A 27,960-nucleotide genomic window follows, 5' to 3' on the forward strand; every position below is an offset into this window, starting at 1 on the left:
CCAGAGATCCATTGCTCTGTGACCTTAGAACTGACTTCCTCTGTGAGGTGCCAAGTGGTTTACCAGGTACAGAAGGTCAAGAGATATATAGGATCAATACATGTCTCTTTTCACGTCCCTCCTCTGATCAGTGAAAGTGACAATTTCGCACAGTGCTCCTCAAAGAGAGTCTAAGCAAGAAGATATCCGCCCACCACCCCTGCTTCATCAAGAGGAATTCAGCTTTTACCGGCACAATTGTCACTTTCAGAAGATTTTACTAGAACAAACATCCCTGACAAAATGGTTTGTTAACCAGTGAACAGAAGTCAAGAAGCACTGAAGGCTTGGCTTGGGCACCAGGGCATTGCTCCTCTTTCTCTCTTCCTTTGTCTTTAGCAGGAAAGCCCTCTCTGTATGTCCTTGGCACAGGTTGAGACATCTTGAGTCCATTCATTCAAATGATGGAAGCTCATCAGATAAGCAAGTAAAACAAACACAACTTGAGTCTAAGGTCTCAGGCTTGGGGGTCATGGCATTCATGGGTTCTATCATGTCCAAGCAGGGAGTCAACCAATGTTCCCCAGAGACCCTGAGAAACACTGAGCAGAAACCTCATTGGTGCCTTCAGAAGACTCGAGACCCATGGAGCTCCATGCACAGCTGATCAGAGAGCTCGGAGGGGTCTACACAGACTGACAAAGAGCTTGGCAAAGAGAAGAGGTTACTGGGCCACGCTCCTCAAGGACAGAGAGAAAGCACTAACCCTACATCATGTGCGTCAGTGATGACTAGAGCCACCCCGGACTGTGCACCCTGAGGGGACTCAGGATGAAGAACACAGGGTCCTGGCCCCAGGTAGCTGAGGTGCACATCAAAGGGATGATTTCAATGAGCCCAGACATATGCAGAAAAGCACTAGCTTCATTAACTCGAGGTATCTGCTTTTCTTTAACTAACAGTCATCTTTTGCTTTTCTGACTACCTGGTTTTTGTTGCAGAATCTCCTATCCATCCTGGCTCCTCCCTCACCTCTTCAGAGCAATCTCGCAGAGCCATCTGAGAGGCTGCCTCCCGGGCTTAAGTCCTCAGAAAGTCCACTGAATAAAACATAATTCTCAAATTTTACATTTTTTTTCAGTCAACAAAAGGAAGCAAGGAAAGAAGGAAGGAGGGAAGGAAGGAGGGAGGGAGGGAGGGGGCATTTTCAACAGGAATTTGAGCCTTTGCCCCATGAGCCTGAAGCAATCAATTCAGTTATAACCACATCTTGTCTCTCACTTTTAAGTATTTTGGGGGTAAGAAAATGAAAACCAGTGTCACCTGAAAAGTAATCAGGTGATATTACTTAATCAGGTCTGAGGATCTGAAAATCTGGAAAAGTCACCTTGTAAATGTGGCTAGAAGGGGATTAGGAACGAGGTCCAGAGAGGCACATGTCTTTGATTTTCTTTTATAATCGCCTTTGAACTCTTGGTACTCAGATCTCCCAATTCATACAGGAATTTCCTCCAAGCTCTCTGGAAGGAGAATCTGCTCCCTTTAGAGCATTTTGCTCCAACTAAAAATGAGTGGCTCCCTTCTTCCATCCTAATAAGTCATGGGCCTGGTTATTATTCATTAGGATTATTTCTATAAACAGCCCGTGCCTATGCTTTTAGGGCTGAGAGCCATCATAAATAATGGGTAAGTCCAATAAACAATCCAAATCTACTTGATAGTCCACTAAATCAGCCGGGGGCCCATGGCAGAGAAGCTATGAGGCCATGCTGGGTGCTCTGCTGAGGCTTCTGGGGAAAGGAGGCCCCCCGAGGGAACACATCCCCAGGGGAGGGAGGAAGTTGGGGCCCTGGAGCTCCATGCAACTTTGGGTCTCGCTTTTAAAATTGAAGTACAGTGAGTTGATTTACAACGTCATGCCTATCTTAGAACGGGTCTCTTTCAACAGCCAACATGAGGAGCCTCACCTGTCTGGGGCAGCGAGATGCAACAGGTTTTGCAGGGTCCCCTCAGGGTGGAATGATGTCTACAGGACAACTAGGGCACTTTAGAACACCATCCTGATACAGAATCCAGAGTGGTCCCCATCTGAGCCCATGAGAAAATATCCCAGCCTTGTGTTTCATAAAACTTCAAATAAAGTGCCTTTAGACATCAACTGCTTCCCAGGTGGCTCCGTGGTAAAGAACCCATCTGCCAAGCAGGAGATGCGGGCTCCATTCCTGGGTCGGGCAGATCCCCTGGAGGAGGGAATGGCAACCCACTCCAGTATTCTTGCCTGTAGAATCCCATGGACAGAGGAGCCTAGCAGGCTATAGGCCATGGGGTCACAAAGGTTCGGATATGACTGAGCAACTAAACAACAAGATGGATGGAGAGGAGGAGTCAACATGGAGAGAGTGTGAGAAGGCAGAACTCAACCCCTCTCCACCTTCACAGGCTCCTGAAACCTCACCTCCCCCAGGAAGCCACCCCAGGTTGACTGGAGGCCATCTGAATTTCAGCAGCTGGAGTGGATTTTGGACAAAGGGCAGACTTTAGGACCAGGAGGGACCATGAGATAGAATTCCTGTGCAGCACCCTTACCCTTCTCCCTTTCTTTTAAGTGTTAAACCTCTGGTGCATTGTGTCATGAAAAAATATGAGTATAAATGACCCAGCTGTAAACTGCCTTGGAAAATAATTAGTATGGAAGCCCAAGTGAGTCCCAGGGGGCCAGCTCAGAATTCAAAGTCCCTGGAGCACCATCCTCGTCATATGGAAACAGCATGACGAGCAAGTGGGTGTCGGCTGTGGAATCCGAAGTTTGGAAGAGCAACTCATCCAAACAGGGTGTCCCCAGCGATCCAGCAGATACAGATCCATGGCAGCAACCAGACAAACTGAGGCGACTTCCAGGTGTGAATTTCAGCCACTTCCAGCCCTCACACCACTCTGGGGTGGAATGGAGGCTGAGTCAGAAAGCAAAGGTGCCGCATACTTCCCACTTCTCCCCCAGGGCAGATCCAGCTTTTGCAAATAGCAGTGTTTCCTGACAGCCCAACCATCTGGCCTTCCCTCCATTTGTGTGTGTGCACGGGTTTATGTTTATGTGGGGGGTGTAGGGGTGGGAAGGGGGGCGGCCCCAGCCTCCTGTGTGATGTTGCTGCCTTGTTTATGCCACAGGGAGAGAATCACCCGGGCAGAAGCCAGCCAGCAGGGTAAGCAGGCAGCCAGCGCACTGCTCAAGGGCGAGACTATGGATGGGTGTTCCTGAGACACTCCTGGAGCCCTGGAGAGATTCCAGCACACGGGGCCCCACCCTTAGAGTCAGGAAGATGACAGCGGCCCCCCAGACAAAGGGACTGGAGACCTACTGGGCACTAGTCCAGCCCAAGTGTCATCTCCCTAGGACATGTCCTCTCTTTTTCTGTTGGAGAATCACTGCTTTACAATGTTGTGTTAGTTTCTTCTGCACAAGGAAGAAAATCAGATATATGTATACATATATCAGAGACACAGGAGACATGGGTTCAAACCCTGGGTCAGGAAGATCCCTTGGAGGAGGAAATGGCAACCCACTCCAATATTCTTGCCTGGAGAATCCCATGGAGCCTACAGTCCATAGGGTCGCAAAGAGTTGGACACGACTGAGCACACACAGCATATATATATATATCCCCTCCCTCTGGAGTCTCCCTCCCACTATCCCCCATCCCACCCCTCTAGATCAACACAGAGCACCAGGCTGAACTCCCGGTGCTACACAGGTGCAGTCTGAAGTCACACACATCTGCTGTGTCACAGGCATTCTGTTAGACCTTCCATGTGTACACGTGTTTCTCTTCTTTGGTGAAACAGGCTCCACCAAGTTACCTCAACATTTCTGATGAGCCCTCTTTCTTAGAAGGCTGGGGTGGCATCACTTAGGGTGATGAGCACCCCTATCTTATAGTCACCGAGGGTCACCTCCCTCAAAGAGAGCTGGGGTGAGGTATCATCCAACCTAGTGTGTTTTGAAAGTTTACAAGGACAGGCTGTACACAGCTAGGGTGGGATCCAGGGAGCAGGGAGTCGGGGTCTGTGTGACAGATGACAGCATGGGGTTGGGGATACACGTGTTATATGTCTGAAAGCAGGGCACCCTCATAGCCGTAGACCCTCGATGGGGAGGACCGAGCTTCCTTGAAGGGCCCAGTGGCCAGTCCGGGACCTGCAGTGAGAAAGGACCAGCTCAGCAGTGGTCCCGCCTTCCCTGTCTGATGGGACAGGCCAGCATCCAGCAGCAACGTGCTGTAGCAAGGAGACATGGGAGTGAAGGGCTGGTCACACTCCAGGGAATGTCCCTGTTTAAGCATGGATGTTGGCCTGACCTGGTATAAATGATCAGCATCCCAGTGGGAAACAGAATTCACCCCAGAAGGTTCAGAGGAAGGGATGTTAATGAAGGCACATTTTTGCTAGAGGTGAGGGTGAATCAGGGAGAAATGGCCCCAATTCCATCTCCTCTACCCGCTAAGCTCCTTCCACTGCTTCCCATCGGCTGAACCCAGCCCACTGTCGGGCTTGGGGCACCCATGATACAATCTGCTGGGCCTCGGGTCACAGACCTCAGCAGAGAGGTGGGGAGAAAGGGCCTGGAGGGAAAACCTGGCCAACAGAGCATGATCACTCTCTTTCTTCTCATGGATTAAGGTGCTGGGTTCTTAGAAAACTCAAAAAAAGGGAGAGGAACGTATGAGCTTCTTGCTAAAAGGAGAGAGAAGTGCTCAGGGATTAACTGGAAAAATGAGAGATAATGTTCGTAGCTACAGCTCAAGTTTGGAAGGAATTCTTGCCAGTTATTAAAAAAAAAAACTATTATAAGTAGCAGTGTTACTAATAATAGTTTCATGTCACTGGAATGAATTGTTCTACAAACTCGGGCTACAGGCATGCTCGCGTCGCTTGCATTATGAGCAGCAGCCCCCACCATCTTTCGGCTTCCCAGACAAAATGTACAGTTCCTGCTCGCCTCACAGAGGGGCCTCAGACAATGGCAGAATCAACTCTGGCCACACCCTTCCCCTGGCCCCCCACACGCGACGGGCCGGAGGCCACCCAGAGAGTCAGGAGATGGTGGCAGAGCAGGAAGACAACCCAGCAGACCTGACTCTCAGGCCAGATTTCAAATTACCAGCAGTGTACTCTCCCCACCAGGAAGGCCTAGGGCCCAGCCCAGCCCATATGCGGCCACAAGCATCCACACCATGCACATGCCTCCACATGTATCCACATGTACCCACCCACATCCTCACATATCCACATGTATCCACATGTCCACATGCATCCACATGCATACACATATCACATATCCACATACATCTACACATATCCACATGCATCCATACATGTCCAGACACATTCACCACATCTACATGTAACCACATGTATCCACACACATCCACACCCACTCACACACATCCACAGATATCCACAAGTATCTACATGTATCCACATCCACACACACCAACACACATCCACATGTATCCACATGCAGCCACACACATTCACAAGTATCCACACACATTCATACACATCCACACGTATCCATACACATCCACATGTATCCACACATATCCACCTGCCACCCATGTGCATCCACACGCATCCACATGTATTCACATGTGCCCACACACATATATACACATCCACACACACCCACACATGCCCTTGCTCCGAAAGTCCACTCCTGTGCAGAGTCTAGCTGCAGGGAAGCTGGTTCCCCTTGCACTGGTGCCCAGAACCCATACAGCAGCCCTCCACCCTGTGCTCTGAAAACACACGTTGTCCACATCTGATGGGAAATTAGATCCATTCCTGTAAACCCAAAACATTCCTCTTTAAAGAATCTGTGCGGTCTGGGCGGCCTCTGGTACTGAGGTTCCCCCCGCTTCTTCCTTCCTCCCCATTGCCTCTCCTTAGCGGTCAGATACAGTCTGTGCCGAGGATGGCTTAGAGCCGGATGCACAATTCTAGACTTAGGACTTCCTGGTGGTACTTCAATTCTTCAAAGAAAAAAAATTTTTCACTTAAAAAGCAAGTGGGACCCCAAAGTTGGTGAACCTGCAGAGGTCTGCTCCTGCCTGCGGGCCTGCATGGAGCGAGGGCCTTGCTCCCACTGTCTCCTCTCTAATCCCCAAAGACCGCCCCCTTCCCAGCCCCCCAACCATGCCTCGCAACCAGCCATCCTCATGGGTAGGTGTGTTGATTTTAAAATCTTCTGGAACCTCTGGTGTGTTTTATTCTCCTTTCCCTGCACTTTTAGAATTCCCCAAGGCAAAAGGACAGCTACGTATTACTGGACAGTGGACTGCAATGGTCTCAGCAAGGACACAGAAGCCTCACCGCTCAGTCAGAGGCCCCTGGGCCTGTGGGAAGGTCGAGACCACCGCACCCTCAGGGCTGTTCTGAGGATTCAATATACTAATATATATAACGTGCTTAAAGCAGAGCTCGGCACAGGGTGTGTGTGTATGTGTGTGTGTGTGTGTGTGTCTATACACACATGCCACTACTAACCATGGGCCTTGGTGGAGTTTCTAAACCTCTTCAGACTCCTCATAAATAAAATGAAAGGAACGACCAAGGGCTATTGTGAAAATTGGATGAAACGCTGTATGTACAATGCCTGCCAGGAACACAACGGGTGTCAGAAAATCAAGTCCTTTCTTCTCCTCTCCCTCCTTCCGTCACGTCCCTGCCCCCAGGATAGTGATGCTCAGGAGCAGGGTACTAGTGCTATTTAAACAAGTCATAAACGCAGCCTCTTCCTAAGAACCGGAGGCTTTGATCTGACACAATAATTGTGTGTCAGGGACTCACAGTGAGCCCAACCCTGTAACTAGGAGAGGCTTGGTGAAGTGTAAGGGGAATCTGTAGCCCCACACACAATCCAGAACTAGGCAGAGTTTTGGAAGGGAGAAGAGGAGGAGGGATGGGGGAGGAGGAGGAGAAAGAGGAGAAGGAGCTGGAGGAGGTGGACTTAGGGAACCATGTTGATGAAGACAAGCTGATGGCAGCTGGATCATTCAGCCATGAAGCTTGGTGTCAACCCTGCCTGCCTCACTCAGCCTCGAGCTAGAGGTTGTCCCCACAACTAGAGGATGAGCAGGGGCCCCTTCCAGGCCAAGCCAGATCCAAGCCCATGTGGGTCACGACAAGACCCTGGGCATCCTGCTCCACAGCAGGCAGACTCAGAAGCTTGCCATCAAGGGCACAGTGCACCCCATGCCCTGACCCACGGAGGAAGCTGCCATGGTCTGAATGTCTGCATTCCCCTAAATTCACAAGTTGAAATCTTAACCCCCCAGAAGTGATGGTATGAGGGGGTGGGGACTCTGGGAGGTGCTGAGGTCATAAGGGTGGAGCCCTCAGGAATGGGATTGTGAAACTGGAAGCGTTAATTGCTCAGTCATGTCCAACTCTTTGCAACCGCATAGACTGTGGCCCACCAGGCTCCTCTGTCCATGGGATTCTCCAGGCAAGGATACTGGGGTGGGTTGCCATACCTTCCTCCAGGGGATCTTCCTGACCCAGGGATTGAACCCACGTCTCCTGCATTGCAGGCAGATTCTTTACCGCTGAGCCACCAAGCAATGGGATGAGCACTCTTATAAAAGACCCCACGGTGCTCCCAGCCTCTTCCATCACTTGAGGACATAGCAAGGAGGTAGCCATCAGCAGCCCGGAAGAGGCCCTTCACCAGGAGCCGTCTACACTGGTGCCCTCATCCTGGACTCCAGAGCCCTGAGGCATGAGTTTCTGCTGTTTGTCAACCATCCAGTCCATGGTATTTTGTTATAGCAGCCAGAACAGACTGAGACAGAAGCTGTCCTTGAGCTGATCTTCCTGGTGACCCCAGGGTCTTGCCTCAGACAGTGGCCTCCCAAGATGCCAAGCCCCCTCCTAGTCCTGCCCCATTCTTGCTTCCTCCCTCCTCCAGGAACTGGATCCTGTCCCCGTGACACCCTGTGACCCCTCCAGGAAAGAACACATCACTGGGGACTTAGACAGTCCTTGCCCTGCCTATTCATTGAGACTCACAAACGTCAGAGACTGAAGCTTATGAACCGGGCCACACACTTAGCACAGTGTGCCTTGGCCAACAAGGTCTCAAAGCATCTCTGTTTCCCTAGCAACCCCGCCCCCCAGTCGCGGGCTTCTGCTCAGTCCTTGAACCACCAGGACCTCGTCACCTCCAGATGGTGTGTCTTGCGCCCGAGCCCACGACTGCTGTTATCCTGGTCACCAGGAAGACAATCTCCATCTTTATCTATCACTGTGGAGCCCATCCATCACACTCAAGGCAGTCAACAAATTCTGTCTTTTGTCATAAATATTTGTGGCAAGATGGACCTCAGCTAGGCCTAGACCAGGGCCAGTCCAGGGACCTCCCAGGGAATGGGTCTTCCATCGCCCAGCTTTGCAAGAAACACTCAAGAACTCTTGGGGTTGTTTACCCCAGCTGTTTGCACCTGGTGAGCAAAGCACATGGTCACCACCTCCTCATGTACCAGGAGACCAGGGGCAGGATGCCAGATGGGCATTAAAGCCAGTGTGAGAAGTCAGAGGGAGCCTCTGAGCTTGGCAGGACCCTCATTCCACCAGGTACCTTATCCGCAGTTTCATGTTCCTTGCAGGCCTGGGGGCTCTGAAACCACACCTCTGCCGGCAGGTCAGCCAGTCACCCTGCTGTGTGTGAGTGTCTCATTAGTGTGTGAACTCTGCCAGTAAGAACAACTCTTGTCTTTGGATCTCTTGGTCACATCTTCCAGTCACTCCTGCATCATGGCAACTCTGCGTTTTCCTGGTTCATCCCTCTCTCTCTCTTTTTAAGTTGGCTGCACCAGGCCTTAGGTGGGACACATGGGACCTTCAGCTGTGGCATGCAGGATCTTAGGTGCAGCATGGGGGGATCTAGTTCCCTAACCAGGGATCCAACCCAGGCCCCCTGCATTGGGAGTGTGGAGTCTTAGCCACTGGACCACCAGGGAAGTCCTTCCCTGGTTCATTTTCACATTTCCTCAAATCCTTTGGTCAGCAGGCAGGGTTGAAACCACGAATGCATAAAAGCTTGCTTTAGCCTCTCCTATGGCCTACAGAATACCTTGCCTGATGGTACCCCTTGAAAAAAAAAATTGAAATGCGTGAGTGAAAAGAGAGATACATTTCACCATAAATGCACCAACAACCGTGGGCTAAGATCTACTAGGGAGCAGGCTAGGGAGGAGAGAACTGAGATGTCAGGTGGAAAGGCAGTTCTCCAGGGCTGTGTGGCCTGGCTGGAGTGAGTGGCAGAGACCTTTCTTGGTCATGGAACATCCACAAGCTTCCACACGTTTCCAGCCTCTTCCTGATCAGGCTGCTTTTAGCCAGCATGCTGTGGGCAGAGGTGATGAACTGTCCACCACTGTGACAGCCTCCACATGACCTTCCAGCACTCTCTGTCCCTAACAGGTGCCTGCTGCCATTAGTGAAACCTTTCTGAAATTCTCTGCACCCTCAGGAAAGGCTCCCTTGAAGAGGGGGGTTATCTGGTCAAGAGTCCACTTCCAACTTGATAGCACATTAAAAACATCCCTTCACGAATTCCGTTCCCCTGAGGTTACTGAGAGGCTGAGACCATTGGTCCCTAGACTCAGTGAGGGAAAGAGATGCCTCCAGGCCACCCAGGATAAAGACAGTGAGGAGAGGGTCTCAGCTCCCTGCAGCCCCCTCCCTGCCCCGTCCCATCTAAGAAGCACAAGTGCCGGAAAGTGGTGCTCAATCAACAGCAGCTTGTGCTCGAATGACACGTCTGAACGCTGAGGCCACTGCATTTTTCTCACTGGCTGGGAGCTTGGGAAGCCCGATACACTCCTTTGAAGTCTGCTCAGAGCCTGGGGAATGCATGGATTTGTGGGGGCCTCTGACAATATGGGGGCAGATAAGACCCTCTTGGGCTCAAGTATCAAGAGACTTTCCCAACTTTGTAAATGTTGCTGGGAAAATAAGGAGAACGAGAACTCGGCCTTTTTTTTTTTTTTTTTTTTTTAAGCAGGAAGTGTTGAAGCCCTTTTGCTTCTAGGTTAGGCTAAAAAGAATAGCATGCTTAGTGGCTAAGTTGTGTCCAACTCTTTGTGACCACATGGACTGTAACCTGCCAGGCTCCTCTGTCCATGGGATTATCCCAGGCAAGAATACTGGAGTGGGGTGCCATTCATTTCCTTCTCCGGGGGATCTTCCCGACACAGGGATGGAACCCACATCTTCTGCACTGGCAGGTGGCTTCTTTACCACTGAGCCACCAGGGAAGCACAAAGAACAGACACCATGACTGCTCTTGGGGGATACAGAGGCCATCAACTTGGGCCAGGGGACTTCTGATTGAGAATATTCCAGGAAGGATTCCTGCCTGGGCAGAGACCCTCCAAGGACATACTCTGCACCTTCTCGTTTCTCCGCTTCAAGAGCTCTGGACTTCCTTTGTTTTATGTTGGGTCACTGCCACCAGAAACCCTGCACACACTAAACTGACCTCACCCTAGGGGGTCCCAGGGGAGCGTGGGAGGTGGCGACTCCGTACCGATTTTGGTGAGCCACTTGGCCACGGCGCCGTAGATCTCGTCCAGAATGAGAATGACCACCAGGTTGATGATGACCGCTGTGGCCGTCACCGTCACCCGGACGTTGGAGCGTGTGGCCTTGTTGAGAGACAGAGCAGCCGCAGTAGTGATGCGATAGACGATGACCCCAAAGACGATGGAGAACGTCAAGGCGATCTGTTAGGGAAAACAGGGAGAGTCACAGGTCAGTGGACAGCCGCTGCCCACCTATGGCTAGATTCTGTGCCACATCGGGTAGTGTTAACCTGGGGGACAACAAGGCGCTGCCAACCCCGGAAACTCATACAAATTCCTGCATGGGGGCATTTTCCAGGAGAGAATGTCTCTCCCTTTTATTAGATTCCAAATGGCCTATAACACACAAGCACACACACACAGAGTAAGGTTACCAGTGAGGGGCAGGGCAATACAGGGGTGGGGAAAAGAGTTATTATGGAATTCTATTAAATCATGTGTGTGAAACTTCTGGAAATTGTAAAGCATCATAGAATTTAAAAATTTCTCATTCAATTACAAGAAATTGTAAAATTTGTTTGTTGTTTAGTCTCTAAGTCACGTCCAACTCCTTGTGACCCCATGGACTGCAGCACGCCAGGCTCCTCTGTCCATACCAGAGTAGAGATTCCCTGATAGCTCAGTTGGTAAAGAACCCGCCTGCAATGCAGGAGACTCCAGTTCGATTCCTGGGTTGGGAAGATCCACTGGAGAAGGAATAGGCTTCCCACTCCAGTATTCTTGGGCTTCCCTTGCAGCTCAGATGGTAAAGAATCCACCCACAATATGGGAGACCTGGGTTAGATCCCTGGGTTGGGAAGATCCCCTGGAGAAGGGAAAGGCTACCCACTCCAGTATTCTGGCCTGGAGAATTCCATGGACTGTATATCCATGGGGTCACAAAGAGTTAGACACGACTGAGACACTTTCACTTCACTTCTTCTATACTAGAGTGGGTTGTTATTTCCTTTTCCAGGGGATCTTCCTGACCCAGGGGTCAAACCCACGTCTCCTGTTTGGCAGGAAGGTTCTTTATCACTGAGAAGTCTTATAAATAAAAGCAAATCTATAGAAATGTAAAGAAAGAAAAGAAGACCGACGCTGAATGCATGGTGTAGGACACAGGTGTTGGGATTCCTTTCATTGGGGAGCTTGCCCTCTACCATGGGGCTAAGTTCAACCATAGTAAATACTAAATAATAATTAGGATGGAGTTGTATCAAGTGAACAGTGTAGTTGTGAACACGACTGACAGCACAAAGGAGCTAGGGAAGAGCTTGTGAAGAAGGAGATTTAAAGCGCATATTTTAGGGACTTCCCTGGTGATCCAGTGGTTAAGAATCCGCCTTGCAATGCAGGGGACTCCAGCTTGTTCCCAGCAAACTAAGATGCCACATGGCAAGGGGCAACCAAGCCTGCGTGCTGCAACTACCAAGACACGCATCTGTTTATTTTAGTCGCTCAGTTGTGTCCGACTCTTTTCTGCCTCATGGACTGTAGCCTGCCAGGCTCCTCTGTCTATGAAATTTCACAGGCAAGAATACTGGAGCAGGTTGCCATTTCCTTCTCCAGGGGATCTTCCCGACCCAGGGACTGAACCCATGTCTTCTGTACTGGCAGGCGGATTCTTTACCACTGAGCCACCAGGGAGCCACTGGGGCTATGAAGACCAGGAGCTGCAACTAGACAGTCCACACACAACAACAAAGGGTCCATGTGATGCTATGAAGATCCTGTGTGCCTCAAGTAAACCCAACACAGCCAAATAATATGTAAAAAATGGATAAATAATATTTTAAGAATTCACAAATTAGTTCAAAAATCAAAAATAAAATAAAATACATCTTTACTGAAAGGCAGCAAGGAGCCATTGAAGGTATCTGAGCTGACAAGGGTTAGAGGCAGAGCTTTAGGGGGTGGGTACGAAAGGTGGCTTAAAGGAGAAAAAAGGGAAAGAAATCCAGGGTGAGAATTTTATGTTATTATTATTTTTTTCAGGATGAGAATTTTAGACTCTTGGTCCTCAGGGTGAGCAAAGCATCACTCTACCAGGCCATTTAAATGGGGGCTGTTGGGAGTCCCTTGGACTGCAAGGAGGCCAAAGCAGTCAATCCTAAAGGAAATCAACCCTGAATATTCACTGGAAGGACTGATGCTGAAGCTCCAATACTTTGACCACCTTATGGGAAGAGCTGACTTATTGGAAAAGATCCTGATGCTGGGAAAGACTGAGGGCAGCAGGAGAAGGGGGCAACAGAGGATGAGATGGTTGGACGGCATCATCGGCTCCATGGATATGAATTTGAGCAAACTCTGGGAGCTGGTGAAGGACAGGGAAGCCTGGAGACCTGCGGTCCATGGGGTTGCAAAGAGTTCAGACTTAGCGACTGAACAACAACAGACGACAACTGGCACAGAGGTCTCTGGGCACTATGTTTAGAAGGAGAGTTTACCAGCCACTTGACCTGGAGGGCCAGCCCCACTTCCTTTTTCCAGAACCTAAGAACAACGAGACTCCCTCTCCCCTCCCATCACAGTCAAGGAGGGGCCGTTTCCATGAAGCACAAGGGTGTGAGGGGCAGAAGGTGGAGGGGATCGGCCAGGTGTGCGACCTGCTCATGTCAAGGCTCTAATTCCTTTCCATCAGTGGAGTCTTCTTTCTTGAATTCTTTCTGCAAAAGGAGGCGGTTCAAGTCACATCCCCTCTGGGTGGGGAAGGAGGGGTGGATGCTGGCTGGGGAGGACGAAATGAAAAACATGGGGAGAGAAAGAGCCAGGTGAAAGGTTCCTGTGAGAAAACACACTGCCCTGGACTGCGGTGTCCCCTCCCTAGAAAGGAGGGGAGGACGGGGGTAGGGGATGGGGGTGGTGAGGGGAGAGGAGCGGGGTGGAGCCTCTGGCCCCTGCAGCCCGTGAATGACACCTGGGTGGGCTGCACTGGGGAATGGGTTGCAGATGTGGCCACGTGCAGAAGTCCCGGGCCACCGGGGTTGCCGGTGACAGCCTCAGCCGTGTACTGTGCATCCTCGTGTGCTTTACAAACATGTGTCTGTGGACGATGGTGAGAAAAAGGGGCCCCTCTGTAAGGAAGGCAGGATGGCAGCGGCCCTGGGGAGAGGGAAACTGTGTGTGTGGGGGAGGGGTGGTGGGTGGAGAGGTTAGATGAGAAAAACACTCGGTGGGAGGCCGCTCCTCTGATGGGGTGTGGGCGGGGTGGCAGAATCTCAGCCTCCAGGACCGGGGAGGGATGAGGACCCTGGACATGGGGAAACCTGGACATGACATCACCTCCCACCAACAACAGAGACGTCCCACCTCCCTCTCCTCTGGGATCGTCACCGCCAGACAGCAAGGGCCTGGAAAAATGAGCTGTGAGATTCTTTTCCCTCAAAATCACCTTTGCAGTGAAGGCCAGTGATGGAAGCATTGATGCAGCAAAGTGGAGAGGCCAGGGCATTGAAGAGTGTGTGTGTTTGTGTGCGCGCACACACACCTAGGGCTAGGTGTACAGGGAGGATGGGGGGAAACAGCCATGGCAAAAACATCCCCTGCTTTGGGGTCCCAGGGGTGGGGAGGAGACCAGCTTCCACCTCCTTCTTTAAGAGGCCCCCCTGCTGCCAAGCTGAGGATAGAGCATGCTTCCTGGTCACCCAAAGTGTGGTTTGGACCCCGCCGTCTCGCCTGTGAGCTTGAGAAACAGGCGTCACAAGCACGAGTCTAGACCTACGGGCTCAGAATCCTCACTTCTTGAGATTCCTCCTCTTCTAGCGGCCCTGCTCCACTCACTCAGGGCACTCCTTTTCCCCACCCTCCCTCCTTCTTGGCTCCACCTTCATGCCCCTCTTCAGCACCCGGATGCTGTGCTCTGCCACCCCAACTTGCCTGGTCTCAATTTTCCATCCCACTCTTCTGAACCTCTCCTTTGGTGTCTCCCACAAACACCTCGAGATTCGCGATTTTCAAGTGGGGAGAGCTTGGAGAGCACCGACCCCATGCCAGGATCAATTTGCAGGTGAGGAAACAGGTGTAGGAGGTGACTTGCTCAAGCTCACAAGGTGCATACTACAAACCCAGCTCCTAGATCATGGGAGAAACTAAGGAATTTCAGCCTTTAGGGATCATCCACATCCAGCCTTTGATCTCACAGACAAGGAAAACGAGGACCAAGAAGCAGCAATGGGACTGGTCCGAGGTCCGCGAGATACATGGCAAAACCATCATCATCATCAACAACAGTTGATCCACAGAGGGAGAATGGACACGCGTCCACGTATGCCTGAGTCGCTTTGCTGTCCACCCGAAACCAGCACAACACTGTTCATCAGCTATACTCATAGTCAACAAAAAGAGTACAGAATGCAGCGCTTGGAAACAGCAGAAGGATCTCTGTTCATTTCTGAGGCAAACTATTGAACATCACAGTAACCCAAGTCTGTGCCTCAACCACTTCAAAGAAGCTGAATGATTCTATGAAGACCCACAAGATCTTCTAGAAATAATACCCAAAAAAAGATGTGATTTTCACCATAGAGGATTGGAATGCAAAAGTAGAAAGTCAAGAGATACCCAGAATAACAAGCAAGGTTAGCCTTGGAGTACAAAGTGAAGCAAGGCAAAGGCTAACAGAGTTTTGTCGAGAACATCCTGATCATAGCAAACACCCTTTTCCAACAAACCAAGAGACGACCCTCCATATAGACATCACCAGATGATCAATACTGAAATCACATTGATTATGTTCTTTGCAACCAAAGATGGAGAAGCTCTATACAGTCAGTAAACACAAGACCTGGAGCTGACTGTGGCTCAGATTATGAGCTCCTATTGCAAAATTAAATTGAAGAAAGTAGGGAAAACCACTAGACCATTCACACATGTGCTAAATCAAATTCCTCATTTTCATACAGTGGAGGTGACAAATAGATTCAAGAGATTAGATCTGATAGACAAAGGTCCTGAGGAACTATGGATGGAGGTTCGTAACACTGCACAGGACACAGTGACCAAAACCATCCCAAAGAAGAGGAAATACAACAATACTCCAATATAAAATAAAAAGTTAAAAAAAACTCCAGTGTAATATAAAACATGTTCTAATCACTACATCTAATTATCAAGAAAACAAAATAGCTCTCACATTAATTGCTTTAAGCATAGCATAATGAATAATTAAAAATTACAGACTAATGTTTCAGCAATATTCTATCAAACAAGACAAAGGCCAACAAACGGTGACTTCATCTACTCACAGATTCTACCCACATTTCCCATGGTCATTTTGAAGAACATGCCTCTCACTAGATATCACTTGATTAAGGCAAGATATTACTGAACTTTAAGCTAATGCTTATAATAACTAAATTAATTGGATGAATGGTATTACATATTCATAAAATATCAGTATTAAAAAAACCAGCTAATCCATGTGTGCCCTCCTGATTTCATTATTTCAGCCACACCTGTTTAGCATGATTCCTTATATTAACCACACGTGCTAAACCTTTGGTAGATACAATTCAGTTCCATCCAGGATCTGAATTCTTCTCTATGGTTCCAAGATCAACCCAGGACTTTTGGCACCAAATCCAGCACTCTTCTCATCACTTTGGCTGTGTTATTGATTTTGTTTATTAAATTCAACAAGTGTTTTCTGACCACTTACTGCACCATCTGAGGTGTATTTCATGTTTGTGATCAGGTCCCCCAGCTGGACCAAAAGTGGAAATTGATCATGTACTTCTCTCTGTGCCTTTTTCAACTACAGAGAGGTGCCTCCTGCATGGAACATGTTTGGTAAAGATTTGCTGACCCTCAGCTCTGGCAGTTTCCCCCTCCTGCACGTGGTCACCTATCATGGCCTCTGGGTCTCTTGGTGGGTCTTTTTTAATACATTTTTTTTGGCCAATTCCCTGACCAGGGATCAAACCTGTACTCCCTGCAGTGGACACTCAGAGTCCTAATCACTGGACCATCAGGGGAGCCTCTTTAATACAATGTTTAAATGTTACTTTCCATTTACAGTTATTACAAAATATTGGCTGTGTTCCCCAAGTTGCACAGTACATTCTTGTGGCTCTTAGTGTTTGAATTCCATAATCTTACATCTGGATACAGCCAAATTGCAGTGGAAGCCACGTTATGGAGCCCAGAGTCCTAATTTCACACGATGAGAGACACAGGAGGGACAGCTAATCTGGTCCCTACCCTCTGGGACTTGCATTCTAAATGGAAGTTGAGAAGACCATGGCACCCATACAATACGGGTGCTCCTTTGGAAAAGGGACTGGCTACCCACTCCAGTATTCTTGCCTGGGAAATCCCATGGACAGAGAAGCCTGGCGGGCTACAGTCCATAGGGTCGTTAAGAGTAGACATGACTGAAACGACTGAGCAAGCACACTGAGACCCTGCACACTCCCTAAATTGTCAGCATCACCACCCTTGGATCCAACCAGACCCAGTGTTGTGGCTGTTTTGAAACTTTGCAGAAGAAAGAAGAATGCAAAACTGTCATGACCTTGACCCTTACCACATACCCCTGACCATAGTCCTGGCTATAAGACCTCTCCCTACTCCCCAGGGAAGGGGGCACAGTTCTTGAGGTGCAAGACTACAGTGCTCCCTCTCTGCCTAGAAAAGAAATAAAGCCACTTTCTTCCTTCTTGGAAGGACAGATGCTGAAGCTGAAGTTCCAATACTTCGGCCACCCGATGAGAAGAACTGACTCATTAGAAAAGACCCTGATACTGGGAAAGATTGAAGGCAGAAGGAAAAGGGGATGACAGAGGATGAGAAGGTTGGATAGCATCACCAACTCGATGGACATGAGTTTGAGCAAGCTCCAGGAGATAGTGAAGAACAGGGAAGCCTGGCGTGCTGCAGTCCATGGGGTCGCAAGCAGTCGGACACAACTGAGTGACTGAATTGAAAGGTCTCCATATTTCTGTTCAGCATCCGTGAACACAGAACAAAGATTTTGGCCTCAAGATGTGATGCCTTTAAAGAGTTTTGAGCAGAGGAGTAATGTGATGTGACCTAGATTTGGAAAAGATCAGCAGGCTGGGGCCAGAGTAACAGCAGGGAGCTGAGTTAGGAGGCCACTTGATAATCCAAGTGATGGAGGAGGGTTTCTGATGACTGGTCTCCAATATACAAACATGAGTCAATGGTTATCTTGGGCGTGGGAGGAAAGTTTAGGCACCCTGCTCTAAAGGGAGGGAATTACCTCTGATAATCCTCCCATAGAAAAAGGACACAAAAAGAGGATTCATTCAAAAAGGAAAGGAGCATTAGCTCCATACTCTGGGTTGGAGAAGAAAGAGAAGCTTCATCTTTGTCCAGCCAGGCCTCTTCCATGGATGAGGAAGATGAACGCTGCGTTGCACTTTTCTTGGCCCTCATCAGTCCATGAAAAATACCCCCAACAGATGACAGACTGGCATTGCTAAAAGCCTCCTCGTGGTCATGGCCTGGCATCTTCTGCCAAGGGTTAGTCACTACAGGTAGAAGAGGAAATGATACTGGATACTCAACTTCATTGCCAAAGGTGCCCTGGGCTAATTCTGTAACAATAAAAGCCACTCTTTTACAAACATTATCCTGACCCCTTTATTTCAAACTCCACACCTTGTTCTAGGGTAATGCAAGCCCCTTCTGGAGACTGGATTTTTTAAAAAATGAAAAAAAAATGGGGAAAAGTTAGCATAATATAAGGATTTTTAAAAAAAAAAAAACACAAATTGGTAGGGGGCTATATAATTTATTATCCAACTTGGCATGCATTTTAATAATTTTATTCATCTGTTTATTTTTGCCTGTGCTGGGTCTTCATTGCTGTGCAAGCTTTTCTCCAGTTGGGGTGAGCAGGGGCTACTCTTCGTTGCATTGTGTGGCCTTCTGGCAGTGGCTTCTCTTGTTGTGGAGCAGGGACTCGAGGCACAAGGGCTTTGGCAGTTGCAGCACGTAGGCTCAGGCTCACACTTCCTGGGCTCTGTGCACACAGGCTCAATAGTTGTGGTGCACAGGTTTCCCAGCATGTGGGATCTTCCTGGACCAGCAGTCGAACCCGTCTCCTGTCCCTCTGAGAGGACCATGGCTTCATCTTCACTAGCCCCTCATCATCCCCGCAGCATCACAGACTAACACCCCCCAGCATTCACACAGCAGGATCCCCATGCACATGGCAGAACCAGGTATTCCCACCAGGAAATTACCATGAACAAGATGGAGGCGAAGTTCATCAGGTAACCTGGGAAACGATCTTTCCAGGTCAGCTTATCTTCATCGTCCTGGGGAGAAACAGGAGAACAGTGACCATCAGATGCTGTAAGTAACAGATATAAAATGTCCCTCAGTTTTCCATAAATGTGTATATCATTCATCACTCTACTTAGAGATGTTTTTGGTCTCTGATGCCTTACCCTCCACATCAACAACAGCTCTCCTAATTCTGTGACTTCTAGATCTGATTTCAGCCTCACACTGGGCTAAAGTTTCAGTTCAACCGCTCTATTTGCTGTGTGATCTTTGCTGTGCCTCTTAACATTTCTTTCTATTTCTTCATCTGCTAAATGGGCACAGTCATGACCCTCATCCTGACTCATGCACAAGATGGTTTTATTTGCTTTATTTTAATGAGAAACACACGAACATGGTAAAGTGGGGGACAAATGATAGATACAAATGACCACAGAGCAGCATCCTAGAATAGATCATCATTTATATCAGACATCACCACTGACCTTAGATCCCGAGTGTGCAAATTACCCACAATTTTTGTTCTTCAAAGAACCTGTACGTGTTGTTATTTGTTCCCTCCAAAACAACTGTTCTGCCCTGGTCACAAAGGCAGACAACTCAAGGTGCAGGCTCAGCTGATGCCTTGCTATCAGTCTGGCTGAGAACCAGACTCCATCCAGTTCACCCCCTGCTCTCTTGGGACCTCTGTATCCCTGACCACATCCACCTTCCCTGCCCCCTTAGATCCCTCACCTGGTAGGGTGAAGCCCACCAGGTACAAGGGGTAAAAACCTCTGCCAATTAACTGCCACATAATTTTAGCCTGGGCGCTGGATTTGATGCTTTTGAACTGTGGTGTTGGAGAAGACTCTTCAGGGCCCCTTGGACTGCAAGGAGCTCAGAGAAGTCAATCCTAAAGGAAGTCAACCCTGAATATTCATTGGAAGGACTGATGCTGAAGCTGAAGCTCCAATACTTTGGCCACCTGATGGGAAGAGCTGACTCATTGGAAAAGACCCTGATGCTGGGAAAGACTGAAAGCAGGAGGAGAAGGGGACGACAGAGGATGAGATGGTTGGATGGCATCGTCGACTTGATGGACATGAGTTTGAGCAAACTCTGGGAGATGATGATGGACAGGGAAGCCTGGCGTGCTGCAGTCCATGGAGTCGTGAAGAGTCAGACATGACTGAGCGACTGAACAACTGGATTTCTTTGAGCTGCCATTCTTTACAATTAGAATGGATATAGTGCCCCGCCGACTACAAGGTTGCCTCAAAGGCCAGCTAAAGCCATGCTGGGGAGGATGCAGTGGAAACGGCAAAGCCCTCCACGCTGGCGAGGTAGGGCTCCTGCATTTCTGCAGCCTAACTCGGCAAGCCGGCGTTCCAGGCCCCTTTCTGCTTCTCTCTCCCTCCTCACCAGATTTCAGAACACACCTGATCTGACTCTAGCAACAGCGCCATCTAGGCCTTGAAAGCTTGTACTGTAGGCTTCCCCAGTGGCTCAGCAGTAAAGAATCTGCCTGCAATGCAGGAGACTCAGATTCGATCCCTGTGTCAGGAAGATCCCCTAAAGGAGGCAATGACAACCCACTCCTGTATTCTTGCCTGGAGAATCCCACAGAGGAGCCCGGCGGGCTACAGTCCATAGGGTCGCAAAGAGTCAGACATGACTGAGCGACTAAACTACCATCACCACTGTAAGCGAAGGGCCTTCTTGGCCTGAAAATCTTCTTTCTAAAAGCCTCTGTGAGCCAACCTTGTGCAGACGTTGCGGCCATGCACAGTGGGGAGACAGAGGACAGTGGACATAGTCACTGTCCCCAGGGGGCTCCCTGTTTAATGGGGTGGAAGTGATAACCATACACAAAAAGAGCTTCAGGAATCCCGTGCCAGTTCAGGAATGTGGGTTATCCTGGGAGTGAGCCTGGGTGGGATTTGAGGAAAGGAATGGTGTATCTTTCTCAAGGCATGTCTGGAGCTGAGCATACAGCTGAGGTGACTACAACGGGGTAGAAATAAGCATTAACAGCTCGGTGGTCTGTAATGACCTAGAGGGGTGGGAGGGAGGTCCAAGAGGGAGGGGATAAGTGTATAAAGTGAAGTGTTAGTCATTCAGTTGTGCCCGACTCTTTGAGACCCCATGGACTATAGCCCACCAGGCTCCTCTGTCCATGGAATTCTCAAGGCAAGAAACACTGGAGTGGGTAGCCATGCCCTTCTCTAGGGGATCTTATAGCTGATTCACTTCAGTCTACAGCAGAAAATAACACAACAGTGTAAAGCAATTATATCCCCATTTTTTAAAAAAAGAGCTTTAAGGCTGGAGTCATTCAGTGACCAACGCTCTCATGTACCGATGACGTCAACAAGGGATGCTCGGTTTCTCATAGGCTCTGATAGGATCAGGTCTCCAGACTCTGAGCCCAGCAGACTTTCCATCACACAGTGAGAACAAGGTCATTGCAGGTCATGACCATCCTGCACAGGTGGGACTATAAAAACCTATTTCTATTAGGACTGAAGCAAGTCCTCTAAATGAGGCCAGACCTCAAAAGGGACTAGTATTTCTTTCTCTCTGCCTTCAGTATTCATTCTTTTTTTATTTGTTTTCTTTTTAATATTTATTAATTTATTTGGCTGTGTCGGGTCTTAGTTGCAGCCCACAGGATCTTTGCTATGTCATGTAGGATTTTTCGTTGCAGCACATGGATTCTCTAGTTGTGGCACATAGTCTCAGCAGTTGTGGGCACACACGCTTAGCTGTTCTGCAGGTGGGATCTTAGTTCCCTGACCAGGGATAAAACCTGAATCCCTTGCATTGCAAGGTGAATTCTTAACCACTGGACCACCAGGGAAGTCCCCAGTACTCATTCTTAATTTCAATCACACTAGTGGTATCTTGGCTTCCCAGGTGGCCCTAATGGTAAAGAATCTGCCTGCCAATGCAGGAGAAGCAAGAGACTCAGGTTCAGTCCCTGGTTCAGGAAAATATCCTACAGAAAAAAATGGCAATGCAGTCCAGTATTCTTGCCTGGAGAATCCCATGGACAGAGGAGCCTGGTGGGCTAAAGTCCATGGGGTCAAGAAGAGTAGGACACGATTGAGCACAGTGGTATCTTACTTTAAGATTCTGGTTAGAAAACTGAAGAGGGGTGGGTAGATGATAACTCTGTGGGGATTATGAAAAGAAGTCTAGGGTTATGTGGGGCTCATCTGGAGGCCTCTCTCATTAAGATTATGGTCTGGATGATTCTCTGACTCTTTTCCTGCCTTCTGGCCTGGGGATGAGAGGTTCTGCCTTGAGAATCAGCAAGCCAGGTGTGTTCAGAAATGCCAGAGATGAGCAGGGAAGGGGAAGCTCCAGTTACAGGTTCTGTGTCTCCAGTTCCTCCCCAGTGGGGCTCCCTGAGTAGGGAGCAGGACAAGGAGAGATAGAAAGACCTGTGCGTGGTCCAAGAAATCAGGGGAAGGGGCAAGGAAGCAGTCAGTGAGGATGAGACTGGGCTCAGAATGGTCCTCAGGGATAAGATGGACAGTTTTGGAAGAAATGGGAGAAAAGGAAGTGCAAGCAGAGAAGTAGGAAACACAGCCCCAGATGAAAAAGGCTCTAAAAATAAGTATAATCGTAGAGGATGACTAGCAAACCCAAGGGCAGGGCCAGGGGGCAGAGAGGGTTTTGGCCAAGGTTCCTGCCAAGTGTTATCCACCTTCTTAAGGCCAGGGATGAGGTGCGTTCAGACCAGCCTCTATGCATGCTAAGTCACTAAAGTCATGACTGACTCTTTGGAACCCCATGGACAATAGCCCGCCAGGCTCCTCTGTCCATGGGATTCTCCAGGCACCAACACTGGAGTGGGTTTCCATGCTCTCTTCCAGGGGATCTCCCTGACCCAGGGATTGAACCCCCGTCTCTTGCATCTCCTGAGTAGACAGGTGGATCCTTCACCACTAGCACCACCTGGGTGGATGCTAATTAGAATCTCCACTCACTGACACAGAAAAGATGTGAAGATTCATGGCAAAACACCATCCAGGTAACGACGCTCCATGTAAAAGTCACACAACCAGCTCATGGGATCGTAGAAGACCTTGGAACTTGAACTTCTGAGTTCAACTCTTGGCTCTGATACGAGTCAAGTGGCCTTGGGAAATTCCCAGAACTTCTGTTTCCTCATTTGTAAAGTAATTATATTCCTTATCTGTAAAATGCATAAACGGTAACATCTATTGTGCCAGATTATTATACCATGTATTTTATATTAATTAGCCAACCCATGGAGGGGCCAAGCAAGTGCACATGCACACACAGGTAAGCGCGAGCTCTGAGTCTCCCTCTTTTTAACACGGAGATGACACACATCCCACTGAAGTGGCAGAGGTCATGCACAGATCACACAGCTGAACGCCTGGGAAAGCGCTCTGTCAGCTCTAAGTGTTGCTCCCTCAGTTGTGTCTGACTCTTTGCAGCCCATGGACTGTAGCCTGCCAGGCTCCTCTGTCTATGGATTTTCCAGGCAAGAATATTGGGAGTGGGTAGCCATTCCCTTTTCCAGGGGATCTTCCCCACCCAGGGATTGAACTCGGGTCTCCCGCATTGCAGGTGGATTCTTCACCATCTGAGCCACCAGGAAAGCCCCAACAAAAAGCCACACAAGGCCTCACACCAAAATTAAGGTCAAGTCCGTGTCATGACTGTATCAGAAGCGGGTGGACAGGAGGACTCAGCTAATTCACCACTGTTAAGCCAGGAGCCTAGCCATTGTCCATGCTTGTGTCCTTGTCCCTAAACTACGGCTTTCGCTTCCAAGTCTCCAAACAGGAAGTAGCATGGTGACATCCATAGAAAACCACAGCAGTGGCCTTTTGGCAGACTGAACAGCAGGAAACGCCGGCACTGCAAATGCAGTAGGTGAGACTCCTATTCAAATCCTGGGATGGCAACCTTCAAAAGGGGTCAGTCATCCCTGAGTTTGTATTTATTTAAGTTAATGCATGATTAACATGTAATAAAATTCACCTTATTAGCATGCAGTTTTGTGATTTTTGATAAATACGTATGTATCACATGTAACCATGATCACAATCAAAAACAGAACCATCATCCCCTCAATACTGCCCCATCCACTGTGGTCCATCACCTCCCTCAGTCTCCAGCTCCTGGCAAGACCTATTCTCTGTCCCTTCGGTGTTGCCTTTTCCAAAACGTCATAAAAGTAAATTCCCATAGCATGGCTCCTTTCCAGTCTGACTTGTCTCACTTAATGCACTGCATTTGGGATTCACTTCCGCTATATTCCCAGAACTCCGTTTTCTTATTGCTGAGTAATATTTCACTGTATGGACCTGCCACGTCTAACGGAACCATCACTGGCTGAGAGATGTCTGGATTGCTTCCAGTTGTTGGTAATTACGAGTAAAGCTGTTGGAAGTATTTGCACACTGGCTTTGGTGTCAGCATAGGCTTTAGGTAAATACCAAATAGTGGAATTGCTGAGTCATGGGTTGCGTGTATCTTTGGTTTATAAGCAACTGCCAGACTGTTTTACAAAATGGCTGTGCTATTTTTGCATTTTCACCAGGAACATATGAGAATTCCTTCCTCTACTTTCTTTTCTTTAAATAAACTTTTTAAAAAAATTTAGAATAGCTTTAGATTTATGAAAAGCTTCAAAGATGGTACAATGTGTGAGTATGCATGTGTGTGTATATATATATGGATATATATGCACACACAATTCTGCACCCAGTTTCTTTATTATGTTAGTATGGGTACATTTTCTGCAAGCAATGAACCAATATTGTACCTTATTATGTTATTTTTTTTCCTTTGGCCACCTTGAGCGGCATGCAGGATCATAGTTTCCAGACCAGGGATCAAACCCATGGCCCCTGCTGTGGAAGCTTAAAGCCTTAACCTCTGGACTACCAGGGAAGTCCCTGTACCTTATTATTAACTAAAGCTCACATTGTTTGTGGATTTTCTTAGTTTTCACCTAATATTCCTTTTCTGCTCCAGAGTCCCATCTAAGATTCCACGTTATTTTTAGCCATCATGTCTTCTTAGGCTCCTCTAAACTATGATGATGTGTCAGACTTTTCTTGTTGCTGATGACCTGGTCAGTTTTGAGGAGTAAGTAGTCAAGGATTTTGTACAACGTTGCTCAGTACAGGCTTCTCTGAAGTTTTTTCAGAATTAGGTTGAGGCTATGGATTTGGAGGAGGAAGACCACAGACGTAAAGCCAAAGGTGCAAAGTCACGGTCACTTGGTGGTGGTCTGCTGCCAGTCTGATTCACTACAGCTTTCTGAGTCCCAGCGAAACCATTACATCTGAGAAGTATGCTCAGCAAATTGATGAGATGCATGAAAACTACAATACCTGCAGCTGGCCTTGGTCGACAGAAAGGGCCCAATTCTTCTCCACGACAACGCTCGAATGCACATTGCACAACAAATGCTTTGCTTCAAAAGTTGAACGAATTGGGCTTCAAAGTTTTGCCTCATCCGCCACATTCACCTGACCTCTCACCAACCAACTACCACTTCTTCAAGCATCTCGACCACTGTTTGCAGGGAAAACGCGTCTACAACCAGCAGGAGGCAGAAAATGCTTTCCGAGAATCCGTCTAATCCCGAAGCATGGATTTTTACACCACAGGAATAAACGAACTCATTTCTCGTTGGCAAAAATGTATTGATTGAAATGGTTCCTACTTTGATTAATAAAGATGTGCTTGAGCCTAGTTATAATGTCTTAAAATTCATAGTCTGAAACTGCAATTAGTTTTGCACCAATCTGACATCATGTTCATTTCATCACAGCAAAGGGACAGGCTGTAATATGACCTGTCACTCATGATGCTTGTCAGGTTTCCCGGCTGTCCAGTAACTCTTTCGCCTCCTTTCATACTTTACTCTTTGGAAGGAAGTCACTACGTGCAGCCCACATTTGAGGGGTAAACAGTTATAGTCTGCCTCCTTGAGGGGAGAGTATCTGTAGATTCCTTGAAGTTTCTAATTCAGATGTTTATAATGTTTTAGATTTACTTCAAGTATGGATTGAGAAAACACATGCTCAGTTATGCCAATGTTAAACCAATACAGACTGCTTTGAATTCAGTAAAGGAGAATAAAGATGATATTTGCCTACTGCTCAGGAAGCATCATGCCTGGAACAGAACTGGATTTTGGCTTCAAAGGAAGCCAGCTGTGGTCCTCTTTCTTTGAAGACTTCTAAATGGGCAGGAAATCAACCCTGAATATTCACTGGAAGGACTGATGCTGATGCTGAAGCTGAAGCTCCAATACTTTGGCCTCCTGATGCAAAGAGCCAACTCATTGGAAAAGACGCTGATGCTGGGAAAGATTGAAGGCAGGAGGAGAAGGGGGCAACAGAGTATGAGATGGTTGAATGGCATCACCGACTCAATGTACATGAGTTTGAGCAAACTCTGGGAGATGGTGGAAGACAGGGGAGCCTGGCATGCTGCAGTCCATGGGGTCGCAAAGTCAGACACAACTGAGTAACTGATCAACAACAACAAAAGGGCAGGAAGTCAAGCACCATCATCATCACCTGCCTCACCTGCTCCAGCTAACCACTGGAGATCTGTGAATACATTGGCTTTGGTTTCCATCAGAATGTTCACATACTGAGCCTCTGTTGCTGAAAATACTTGAGTCAAGGGGACAGTGTCAAGGAGAGGGAATAGTGAGGCATTTGGAAATGCAAGACCTGGGCTTCATCCCTGTCTCTACCTCTTTATTAGCTGAGCAACCTTAAGAATATTGTCTAACATCTCTCTGACCTCATAGCCTCATCTTCAATAGGACAACTGGTAGACCTGCCCTACTGCGCCTCAATGAGTACATCATGCATGTGACAATATTGGGAAAATTCTAAGTTCTGTATAACTGTGAGTTGTTACTAATCCTATTTCTATGCAGGAAGCTTTCACTGAACATCAAATGTGTACCCAGCATTGTTCTGGCACCGGGCACTGCAGATATGGAGAAGGCACATTCTTTGCTCTTAGGGTGAGATGGTTGGACAGCATCACCCACTCAATAGACATGAGTTTGAGCAAACTCTGGGAGACAGTGAAGGACAGGGGAGCCTGGCATGCTGCAGTCCATGGGGTCTTAGGGGATGCTCCAACCACTAAAAGAAACTGAGAAAGACAACACATATTATGAGATGATATGACACATGTCATGGGAACATAGAGGAGAGAGCAACTGCCCGCCTTGGGGGAGAAGGAAGGCATCAAAGATGAAGAGACATTTTACTTGTGACTAAAGAATGACAAGTGTTTTCCAGGATGAAAAGAGAGAAGACCATAGGACCTCAGGCATAGAACCAACTTCTCTGCACCTCAATTTCCTCATCTCTAAAAAAGAGATTAAGGTGAGTGCCCTTCATACAAGATTGCTGCCGTGAAGATGAAATGAGGTCACATATGGGAATGTGCATATGGAACTCTGCCTCACACAGAGCTGGAACCCAGCACTTGTAGCCTAACATCATTATCATCATTATTGTTTCAACCACCAGAGACCCTGGCCCTTATCAGGACACATTAGGTATGGTTTCCTTATCAAATGACAAGGAAATCCCAAATTCAGTGCAGGCGCTGCTTCCTACAGTAGAGATCTGGGGGCCAGTCTTCCAGTTCTGAAGTCACACAGATGTTCTACGTGACCTGGTCCCACTTTGCCCTGTCACAGCTGTTCAATGCTCTCTCTGCTGGTGAGTCTTCAAGACCCCTCACAAACAGCATCTACTCCAGAAGCAGTGATCCCACCAACTTCACCATCTCTCTCTCCCCCCGGTTTTCTCTCCTAAGATAGCTCCTCCTCCAGGAAGTCTTCATGGCCTGACCACAAAAGTAAGGCCAGCATTTGACTGCACACCCCTCCCTTCACTGACATTGGTCACCCCGCAGCTCCTATCACCATGACATTGGACCCGGGCATGGTATTCGTCCCCACAGCCCAAGCACACACAGCCTCCTGGACTGAGCCTCCAGGTCCTAGCCCTCAGCCCCGTGGGCTTGCCTGTAACTTACCCCCAGAGCCCTCTAGAGATAGAGACAGACTTTTGGGAAGGGTGTCAATCTA

At 48.4% G+C, this 27,960-nt stretch overlaps 1 protein-coding gene across 1 annotated transcript in view; it reads right to left on the reverse strand.

Annotated features, from left to right (window-relative positions):
- Nucleotides 1-27,960, reverse strand: part of ANO2 (anoctamin 2) — a 328,569-nt gene that overhangs the window by 57,526 nt on the left and 243,083 nt on the right. The window contains exons 14-15 of the mRNA XM_044941951.2: nucleotides 18,812-18,886; nucleotides 10,565-10,760 (exon numbers count right to left, since the gene is read on the reverse strand). Of these exons, the coding sequence (XP_044797886.2) occupies nucleotides 10,565-10,760; nucleotides 18,812-18,886 (271 nt within the window). The remainder of the gene's footprint in view (nucleotides 1-10,564; nucleotides 10,761-18,811; nucleotides 18,887-27,960) is intronic.

The sequence above is a fragment of the Bubalus bubalis genome, chromosome 4 (assembly GCF_019923935.1).
Source record: "Bubalus bubalis isolate 160015118507 breed Murrah chromosome 4, NDDB_SH_1, whole genome shotgun sequence".
Classification (NCBI taxonomy): domain Eukaryota; kingdom Metazoa; phylum Chordata; class Mammalia; order Artiodactyla; family Bovidae; genus Bubalus; species Bubalus bubalis.